Below are 10,321 nucleotides of genomic sequence, written 5' to 3' on the forward strand. Positions count from 1 at the left end.
CAGAGAATTGTCGCGGCAGTGAATCGGTTGCTGTGAAAATGAACTTGAAGTCTCGGCCCCAGGTTACCACTAACCAACGTAGCAAGGGCTGGTACAAACCGCACTGCCCACAGTCGCACAAGCGGCATAATCAACACAACAACGGACTCGCGCAAACTGCATGGCGCACACACGTCCGTTGCCATGGAAACCCGATCAAAGGCGGGGAATATGCCCATGTTTTGTTTCATCTGCAACACGAAAACGGGCGTATTACAGCGAATTGGAACTTGAAAGCTGGTCAGCCATAAGTTGCGATATTGTAGTGAAAAGGGAGCAATGTCAAGTCAAAAACTTAATCAAACGTCTCTCTGTAACTATTTTTCAAGGGCTGTTTACGGATGTCAGTAACTTTTAAATTTATTAAAGGTGACGTGCTGTTGAATTGATGTAAACATGAATGATTTTGCTTTCAACAGGTATATTTTCAAGCATATGATCAAGTTAGTATTTTCATTCCATTTACAGTATACCTTTTAGTAAACCTTTTCGTTTCTTGTTTCTGCTAATAAATCTAGTTCGTTGCTAAACTTTATGTTGTGCTTAGCTTAAAGGGCTAGGAACATGATTTTTTCGATTAAGGTTTTTTGGATTATTTTTGTAGGGAATAGTATCAAGAACAACCCCTATGAACAAAATTGGTTAAAACAAGCTAAAAGTGTGTGTTTTTATTTTTTGAAATCACGAATCCAACACATAAGGTTTTTGTAGCCCCTTTTCGAAAATGTTTTCGGGAAATTCCCTTGCTACGTCACACCGGTGAATTGATGAACGATAGTAGTTGTTTTTCACTGTTCAGTTCAGTTGTTTTTATTTCTGACCATCACAGCAAAAACAATAAACGACAATGTAAAGACATATACTGCATAAAGACAGTTGAAAGCGACGTTTCATTTGCTTCGTTGAGGTTTAGGCTACAAAGTAAGCCGTTAATTCGTTTATAAAAGTTATTTGTTGGAGCAAAAATGCCTGGAAGATGTGTCGTTTGGGGATGCAGCAAGTCAAGACAATTTATTTTGTTTTAACAGCGCAATATATTAACAAATAATCAGAGTAAAATGTAATTGTCAAAACAATGCATTGTACAACTGTTGGTTAGATTATGGCGCAATCAGGATGGTAGCGAAAGACCATAAGCAGTCATCTAGTCAGCCACCACCCCATCACAGTAAATGTAACTACACATTCATACAAACTAGTGTGCAGAGGCAGGCACACTACTTCATTGAATGAAAAGGGTTCGCCACTGAGATTGAAAAACAACTACTGTTGTCTGTTGGTTTGAATCTCCATTCTCAGACTGAGTAAGCCGAGGATGAAGATTCAAACCAACGACCAAGAATTAACCAACGACCAATTAGTGATTGTGTGCTATAATAGGCTACAGCACTTGCGAAAGTTTTCCTGAAATAACGGGAAAAAACGTGAAGTGGCAGAAATTTGTTCAACAAAACCGAAAGTATTGGAAGGCTGAAGCAAGCTCACAGATTTGTTTCGTACACTTTAATAGTGACCAATTTGAAGAATCCAGTCTACAAGTAGGCTACAATTGGGGTTTTCTGACAGGTAAGTTTCTACAGCCTAGCCTAGGTTAGACTGCATTTCCAATTGTGCTCACTGCTGCATTGCTATACTAAACTCTACTGTTACAAAAGAAGCAATTGATGAACAGGACACTACCGGTAGTTCTTGTGTATCGTACAATCTAATGCTGTAAACACAGATTCGCCTTTGATGATTTATGAAGCCATATTTATAAATCCACAATGCAAAGTTGCAAACCGTTAACCGTTATTGAACCCAAACCGTTATTGTTTTGAATACCAGAAGTATAATAATAATAATATAGGTAATAAATTTGGTTACTAAGATGCTAGCCTATCGGTGTTAGTCGATTTCATAATCATGCTACACTGCCCAAGGTTTAAAATAAATTCTTTTTTTCCTTCTTCATCAAGTTGTACATAACTTATTGTGCCGTACTGCAGTGAAGTATATTGTATGTAGGCTACTGGTAAATTGTTCCACAATCCACATGTGCTAAAAGTTTTCAATGATCCACTAAAGTTATTTTAGTGTCATCAAAGATGAATGTGAGTGTTATAATGAAAAAAAGCAAATCCTTCATTGAGACAATACCACAATCATAGTACCGTAAACATTATTTACCATAACATACATACTAGTTAACATAATTTCTGCCTGCTGTATCAGCCACCATTGATTTCTGCAATGTTTTAGGTATCCAATGCAATGTAGGCTACCGATAAGCCGCAGTGATGCAGCCACTCAATGTACTGGTAATGGATTTTATTCAATCTTCTACTGCCATCCATAGTGAAAGTAAAGAAGACATGCATGAATGTTTGGATGAGGATTACAATGAAGGCTATACCTTGATGGATGTGAGCAAAACTGTATTTTATGCATGGGAATTGTCCAGGTAAGTTTACATGTTCTTATGATGCTACTTGCAACAAAATCGTGTCTTGAATTATGTTATGTCTTATGTTGTATTTTCATCCACCAAATGAATATATATAATTTAATTATTATTAGTCTGTTTCACCTCAAACAGATCATCAGAAGACTCTTCTGATGATCCGTTTGAGGTGAAACAGACTGTTAAGAATTCAGATAGTAATAACTATATTTTGATTTAATTCGCTCTGCTTTGCTTTTTTGCTTAGCATTGAGCACTTTTTGTAGTATTAATAGTTTTCATTGTTTTAATTTGATGGAGTTACCCACAATTCTGGTATCGTAATTTTGCTATTTCCGCAAATCACAAATGTAATGGAAAGCTCCCCAAAACTTACATGGACATTGTATATAAAGAATATATACATCTTTTCCCTCAGTAGTTACTACTGTTCTGCCTAATGTAAGATGTGTGTTTAGAGTAATGAGGTCAAAGAAAGTTACCACATGGAATGAGAGGGATTGAAAAGGTGTCTCCGTACCCTTTCTAGTGCTAGAGTCAACATATGCACATTGATTACGGACAGACACCTGCAGATACAGAAGTGGATTAGGGAAGATCATGGAAATGACACATTACTTTGATATATGGCATGTTGCAAAAGGTAAGCGCTAAACATTGAAGCAGAGAAAACCATAAAACAATTAACGATCTAAGCGACAAGTTTAACTCTATTAGTCTACTCAATTTGTATGTAGTTTAGTTTGTGCCAAAAAATGATCTTGCTAAATGCAGTAGTTATTGCAACGGAGCATTTAGTAATCTAGTCATTCATAAACCATTTTATACTGCAGGCAACTCGCTAATTTTGTAAATTTCCTTTGGTTAAGGTCTTTCGAAAAAACTTGTTGCTGTAGAAAAGAAGAAGGGATTCGAGCTTGTTTCGAAATGGCGACAAAGCATTATAAACCATCTGTATTGGTGTGGTTTGACAAGTGATGGAAATGGTGATTTAGCTTTAGCTAAATGGGACTCTCTGCCAAATCACATATGTGACATCCACACTGGACACAGCGAGTTGTTTTCTTCATGCCACTTGCGAAAAGGAAGTACTTCACAGCAGGTTCGTTCTGTACTTATTGTCTTTGTTTACCTCAAGTGTGATTGCAGTGACATAAAAGAAGGCTGTTTCAAAAGCATGCTAACTGCTCATATTCACTCAGTGTTGGATAAACTACCTTGTCCAATTTTCGACTTGGCTTTTAAGTGTTGTAAGTTGACAAGTGAAATTTAGCAGCAAGACTCTTTATTTTCAGGATCTGAATGTTATGAAGGTTTGACAGGATTGTTGGGAAGCAAGAATTTACGAAAAGATGTTACGAAATTGTCCCCGGAAGGGCAGACGTTTTCCATCGAGGCCTACCACAGTCTTGTCAATCAATTTGCACCCAAAATGTTTCACTTTGGTTATGCTGCCATGAAATGCAGGTAAGCAATTCAGTAAATATTCTGCCTATCCATTGTTAAAGAGGCTTTTATGAATGTAATAAGCCCATAGAGTTATAATGCAATGAGGTTGCTGAAAAACAGCTTGTCATCATTAGTAATCAACGCTTATATTTAACTTTAGATTGTTACTTGCGGCCCTCCATTACAATGAAAATAGCAGAAAGGAGCAAGCTAAAACAAAAAGTGGAAATTTGCAGTTTTCTCTTTCCTTTCCAAAAGGCAAAGGAGGTTCTCACACCCTAAAAAAGACAATGCAACAATGTACCTTCAGTAAGAATATATGTCTGCTAATATTGAAATACAGTACGTGCTAAGAGTCTACTTAAACAACCTAATAGTGCGTTTATTCGTTTCTAAAACTCATAAGCATTTGCTAGTCCCTGAACACTAAGCCAGCTATTCTTCGACAGTTGCAGCTGCTTGCTTCGGTTAAATTACGCGATGAACATTGCCTAGAAATATATTTTATATCCTTTGCTTTACAGGTTACGTTGCTGAACTTATAGGTCAAGTGACTTCAAGAGTTGAAGATGCTAGTAATGACATTCCTGAGGAGTTGTCATGGGAAACTCCTCCTCCTTTATGTCACAATGTCAAGCGTCCAGATAAACAGAGTGTCGTCAACAATCACATATCGCGTTTTTTTACAAGCGCACCAGTTAATAACAGTGAAAATTCATAACCTTTTAGATGTACTTCTGTGTTTTTTTAATGTGCGCCGTACGGTATATTATTTCATATTTCGCTTTTGTTTGGGATTGGTGGTCGTATTAGTTTATCTTTCATTGATTTCATTTTTCTCCATTGCCATTTCTTTGACTTATTGCTTAATACCATCGCAGACATACTTAACCGCTATAAAATAACTTACTATGCAACATAGTAGCCTATTGTACCATATTTGTATCAAACTAGAAAACACACATTGGCGCGTCTTGGAAAAGTACTTTATTAATGAGCGTAACATTATGTATAAAACAATAATATCGATATAACCTAAGACATGAGATGGCTTCTTCAGATATCTACAGTTTAAATTCAACGAAATCGTCCTCATACGTCGTCCTGTATAACTATTTGAATGAGAGAGTGCAGACTCGACGACCTCCTACGCCTTCAGGGCTATGGTCTTTCGCACTCTCTCATTGGATGCACACTGTCAGTTTTTGTTTTATGTATGTTTCGGCGTTTCGCATCCAAACAAAAATAAAACGACCATCCATCCATCATTGTTTTGGAGTGAGAAGTGGGTTCTTATGCAAGTTACTGCGCATGGTAGAAGAACCACTGTAAGGTTTCGACCAAGGTGCCCCCAACACCAACGGGCTAATTGCCTATATGCAGTGTGTCTATGGCGCTTATGCTCGGAAGCCCCATCAACCTCATACTGCTGCTTGTACTATAGCCAGGCAATTTCTAAAACATCCACATTGAGACAGACTGCCTGAAACCCAGGGTGCTCTGTTATGCACTTTATTTCGCAGCCATACGTCTCCCGTCCTTCTCTCACTTTTCGGGCAATGTACTCTATCTCGGTGTAACACCTGCATTCCGCAACTGTTGGAAGGATATCGCACTTGCACCTGTAAGTTTATAAAAAAAATAATCAAATTGCAGTAGCCACACGGCATGCATATCACTTGTGTACTGTAGTGTTAAAATAAACACTGTTTTGATATTGGTGGAAGTGGTGGTCTGCTTCAATCCAAAGTCTCAACCAGGGAAAGGACAAAGCTGTGAACCTTCTTTAACCAAAATTCTCAACCAACAGTGTCATAAATTTTTAAGTCAGCTTTTCATTACCCTATGTCTATTTAGGCTAAAAGACCTCTCGAAATGAACAATTCGACAACTGGTCATGACTGAAACCTGGTGGGTAACGCAGTCCACTACCGGTACTTATAGAATTGCTTGGGCTGAATACCGTACTGGTCGCATCGATTGAAAAGGAATGTTTATAGAAGTCCACATGTTGATGATAACTTCAAAGTAAATTGAGTAGCCTATTGCGCAATGCTTCACAGCAAAAAAGTTATTGCCTTTTCCATAGTTTAAACCATTTATAGGCTGCAGACAAATGTTTGTTTACAATTGATATCTATATTGTGTAATGCTATTTGAATTTAGTCTGTAAAAATACAAACGCTGACAACATACCAGTTTAAGCTGTTCGTTTGAAGCTCAATATTAGAATCCATTGCTTCACATACTGCAATCTCCTCTTCCGAGCTGCTTGCCAAAGGCTCGAACATGTGCGGTTGAACATGGTCGTGATCAGATTGCATCGGAAGATGTTTATTTCCAAAGTCACAAAATACTTCAGCATCTTCATCAGAACCGCTGCTAAAATCTTGTAATGCCTCCACACAACGTTGTTAACTTGTTAAAGCAAATAACTTGACTTGCTGCTTGTCCGAATTACTTATTTCTGCAGTGCGATCTGACATCGACGCGAGAGAATTCCCGGTGAAACGTCATCGCTCAACAGTCGCCTTTACGCAGTCACGCGTGTCGGATCGTCAACTATCAGAAATTGAAAGTAAAAGGCCCTCAAACCACCCCAAATACAGCTCAAAAAAAAATTTTTTTTTTCAGGCATTCTTATTGACCACGTATAAAATCAGAAAATCACTTTTGTAGAGAATTTTTTTTTTCATGTTCCTAGCCCTTTAAAGAGTAGCAGTCCATCAACCGCTAGCCAACGCAGACGCATAGCATGTGTTTGGGTCGAGCTTTGTTTATAATAATTAACGGCAGGTCGAACGTAGCGATAACTCCGAGTGTGGCAATAAAAGCAATCCTAGTGTGACAACATAATTACGTCATCCATCTGCGTGACATTTCGCTGAATTTACGTTGCTGCTGATGAAACACGCTTTCGCCCCCACGGCCAAAAAAATAGTTAGGCGCCTATGATTTTACCTATTCAAAAGTACTAACTTATAGACATAAACATTATTTTTTTTCTGACACTTTCTTTGTTTTATTTTTCCTTCATATCTTAAATTTTTTTGAAGGTGATGCAACCTTGCCAAATTTCTTTCAACTCAATAACTTACTTCGGTCACAAGCACGTTTTAACGTTCGCGTTTTGACGCTTCTACTTTTTTTTAAACCTTTGCTATGTTGACGTGAGTTGTTTTTGATATCATGATCAGAAATAAAAACAACTGAACTGACATGACGAATTCAAGCACGTTTTAACGTTCCCGTTTTGTCGCTTCTACCTTTGCTATGTTGACGTGTATCGTGTGTTGTTTTTGATATGATGGTCAAAAATAAAAATAACTGAACTGACATGACGAATTCAAGCACGTTTTAACGTTCGCGTTTTGTCGCTTCTTCCTTTGCTATGTTGACGTGTATTGTTTTTGATATGATGGTCAAAAATAAAAATAACTGAACTGACATGACGAATTTTAATTTAATAGTTCAAACATTTTATTTTTATTCCTTTCTGCACGATTTCAACGTTTAGCGACGTTAAAACGATGTAAAAACGGCAATTGTAATTAGGCTACGGTACCCGATAATTTCCTTTTAAAAATTTCAAAAACTCGCCGAATAGGGCACTCGCCGAAAAAGGCTCTCGCCGAATAGGGAACTCGCCGAATCGGACTAGTCGAATCGGACTCGCCGAATCGGACTCGCCGAAACGGGCCATTCCGTGAAGAGATATAGGCACGAGGAGAGTATTTATTATGGTGATTTTTCTTATAAGGGAGAGTGGTCGAAATTTATGAATGTTGGCAGTCGTTTCAGTTTGTTTTATCACTTTTTCCCAGTTAAGAGTGTCTAGTTTTTTGTTGTTGTTTCCTAACAAGATTCCAAGGATTTTTATTTCATTTTGAATTTGAATATGTGGGTAATGTTGCTGTACTTCACTTTGTAACTCAGGTTGTGATACAAGCATTTGTGTTTTATTTTCGTTAATTTTTTGTCCTGACATTTGTTGGTAAAGTTTTAATTCTTTAAGTATTTCAGTAATAGAATTAAGGTTATTTGTGATAAACGTTGTGTCGTCTGCGTATTGTTCGATTTTTACTGCTTTTTTATTTATGGAGAAGCCTTTTATTGATGCATTGCACTCTATGCGGCGTGTGAGTACATCGGCGCATATTATAAAAAAGAGCATGCTCAGAGGGCATCCTTGTCGGATGCCTCGCCTAATGTCGATTTTTTTTGTCAGTGCTCCATTCATTTCAACTCGACTAGAGATGTTTGAGTATATAAGGGTTAAGTATGAAGTCATCACTGGCTTAAATCCAATTTTTTGGAGTATTTTGTACAGAAAAGAATGTTCCACTCTGTCAAAGGCTTTTTCAAAGTCTGTTACCATTATATATAATTTCCTGTTTTTTAGTTTTGCTGCTTCGATGGCTGCTTGAATATTCATTGTAGCGTGTTCAATTCGTCGTTCGGTAGACCACATTTTTGGTTGGGTTGAATCAGTGTTTTCATTAAGGGCGTGATTCTATTGGCTAGGATTTTACTTAAAATTTTGTAATCTGTGTTCAATAATGAGATTGGTCTCCAATTTTTGAGCAATGATTTATCTCTATTTTTGTGAAAAAGTTTAACTATGGCTTCTCTCATCGTTACTGTCGTTGGGGTTTTTAGAAAACAGTTAGTATAAATACATTTCAAGCAAATCATATTTCAAAATGTGCCAACATTTTTGATAAAAGATTGCGCTGAGGCCATCCGAGCCTGGGGCTGAGTTTTTATTTAATGTATCAATTGCGATCTTAATTTCATCTTTTGTTATTAGTCTTTCATTTTCTTGTGCTTCATCTGCATGTATTGTGGTGTGGTTCAAAATGTTTAGATATTCATCTTGTTCAGTTAGATCAATTTTTCCATCAATTCCCCATAACTTATGGTAAAAATTGTGTGTTTCTGTTAAGATGTCATTTTTGTTGGTTACAACTTTATTGTCCTCTGTATGTAGTTCGGTGATAGTATTATTTTTACCTCTTTTCGTTTCAAGAAGAAAGAATCCTCTGCTTGTTTGCTCTGAATCGTTTTGAGGTATTTTGCAGCGAATTTGTGCTCCTCTTGCGTGTTATTGTGAAATTGTTCAATAACATCGGTAAATTTTGCTCGATCAGATACTAGGTTTGGATGAAATTCGTCTTCAATCTTAGAGTTTAAGATCTGGAGTTGTTGGTTTGCTGTGTCATATGCTTCTCGTTGCAAGTTGCTGTGAGAGCTCTATCAGCTTATTTTTAAGTATTTCTTTTCCTTTATCCCACCATTCAAGAGTATTTTGAAAGTTTTGTTTTCTTATTGTCCAATTGGTCAATGTTGTTTCTATTTCGGATATTACATGTTGATGTTGAAAGATGGAGTTATTTACTTTATATGTGTGTTGATCCCATTTTATGTGTGTGTGATAGCTTAATGATAAGGTTGGTGCATTATTATGGTCTGAGTACAAATTTGTGTGATGTGTAATGTTTTCAAAGTGCTTCAAGGTATTGTTGTTTATATAATCTATTCTTGTTTTTGCTTTTGGATGTGAATATGTATAGATTGCTTTGTGTGGATGTTTGTATCGAAATATGTCTATTAGTTGAAAATTATTAACTAGTGTTTTAAAAGTCTTTTTGTCGTAGGTGTTTGAGAAGGATTGAGGGTTTGCCGTATCTAGAGGGTCTGTGATGAGGTTAAAGTCACCAAGTAGTATTATTTTGTCATCATTCCATTTTTGTAAGTTTGTGGATAGTATTTTTGATAGTGATGTTTTGTCTTTATGATTTTGTGGAAAGTATGCATTGATAATATGCATATTTTCACCATTAATATTGATGTGTAGCTGGTGGAGGTGGTGGTTCTTTAAAATAGTATGTCTGGGTTGACTCTTTTGATATATTTCATTTTTTAGTATTATCATAGTTCCTGCACGAAAACTCGGGGAATCAGGGAATATGTTTGAGAAAAGTTTTATGTTGTAAAATTTTTCCCAATTTTTTAGGTAAAAGTCGATGAGTTTCCTGAATAGCGAAGGCAGAGAGTCTATGAAGCTTAAAGAATTTTATAATGTTGGTAATTTTTTTGGAAATTCCATTTATATTGATTGAGCAAACTTTAAGCTTTTTAACTTGCATGTGACAAGTTTGACTCTCTGCCTCAGAAAGCATTTCACTAGGTGTCAAAAGTATGATACACAATCACATTAGGCTATAATATAGCCGCTATATTATATATAGGCTATTTAACACTATGATTATTGGTACTTTTTTTTCCGGTTTTTAAGCGATAAAGGGATTCAATAAAAATTCGTTTTAAATATTATAGTTAGTAGGTATTTTCGTTGTCTCTTGGCAGCTCTTCATCTTTGTTTGGTTC

General features: G+C 36.5%; 1 protein-coding gene across 2 annotated transcripts; it reads left to right on the forward strand.

Moving 5' to 3' along the window:
* Positions 1-497: 497 nt before the first annotated feature.
* LOC145768681 (uncharacterized) lies at positions 498-5,598 on the forward strand. 2 transcript variants are annotated; one of them, XM_082580245.1, is made up of 7 exons: positions 498-1,605; positions 2,281-2,482; positions 2,941-3,125; positions 3,352-3,584; positions 3,778-3,949; positions 4,092-4,240; positions 4,456-5,598. In XM_082580245.1, exons 4-7 carry the CDS (start codon positions 3,551-3,553, stop codon positions 4,650-4,652), a joined length of 552 nt encoding a protein of 183 aa, XP_082436371.1. In that variant the 5' UTR covers positions 498-1,605; positions 2,281-2,482; positions 2,941-3,125; positions 3,352-3,550; the 3' UTR covers positions 4,653-5,598. The 2 variants fall into 2 exon arrangements, with proteins under 2 accessions (XP_082436371.1, XP_082436370.1); XM_082580244.1 differs by having other exon boundaries at positions 498-2,482.
* The last annotated feature ends 4,723 nt before the right edge of the window (positions 5,599-10,321 follow it).

This window comes from Aplidium turbinatum, chromosome 4, assembly GCF_918807975.1.
Source record: "Aplidium turbinatum chromosome 4, kaAplTurb1.1, whole genome shotgun sequence".
Lineage (NCBI taxonomy): Eukaryota > Metazoa > Chordata > Ascidiacea > Aplousobranchia > Polyclinidae > Aplidium > Aplidium turbinatum.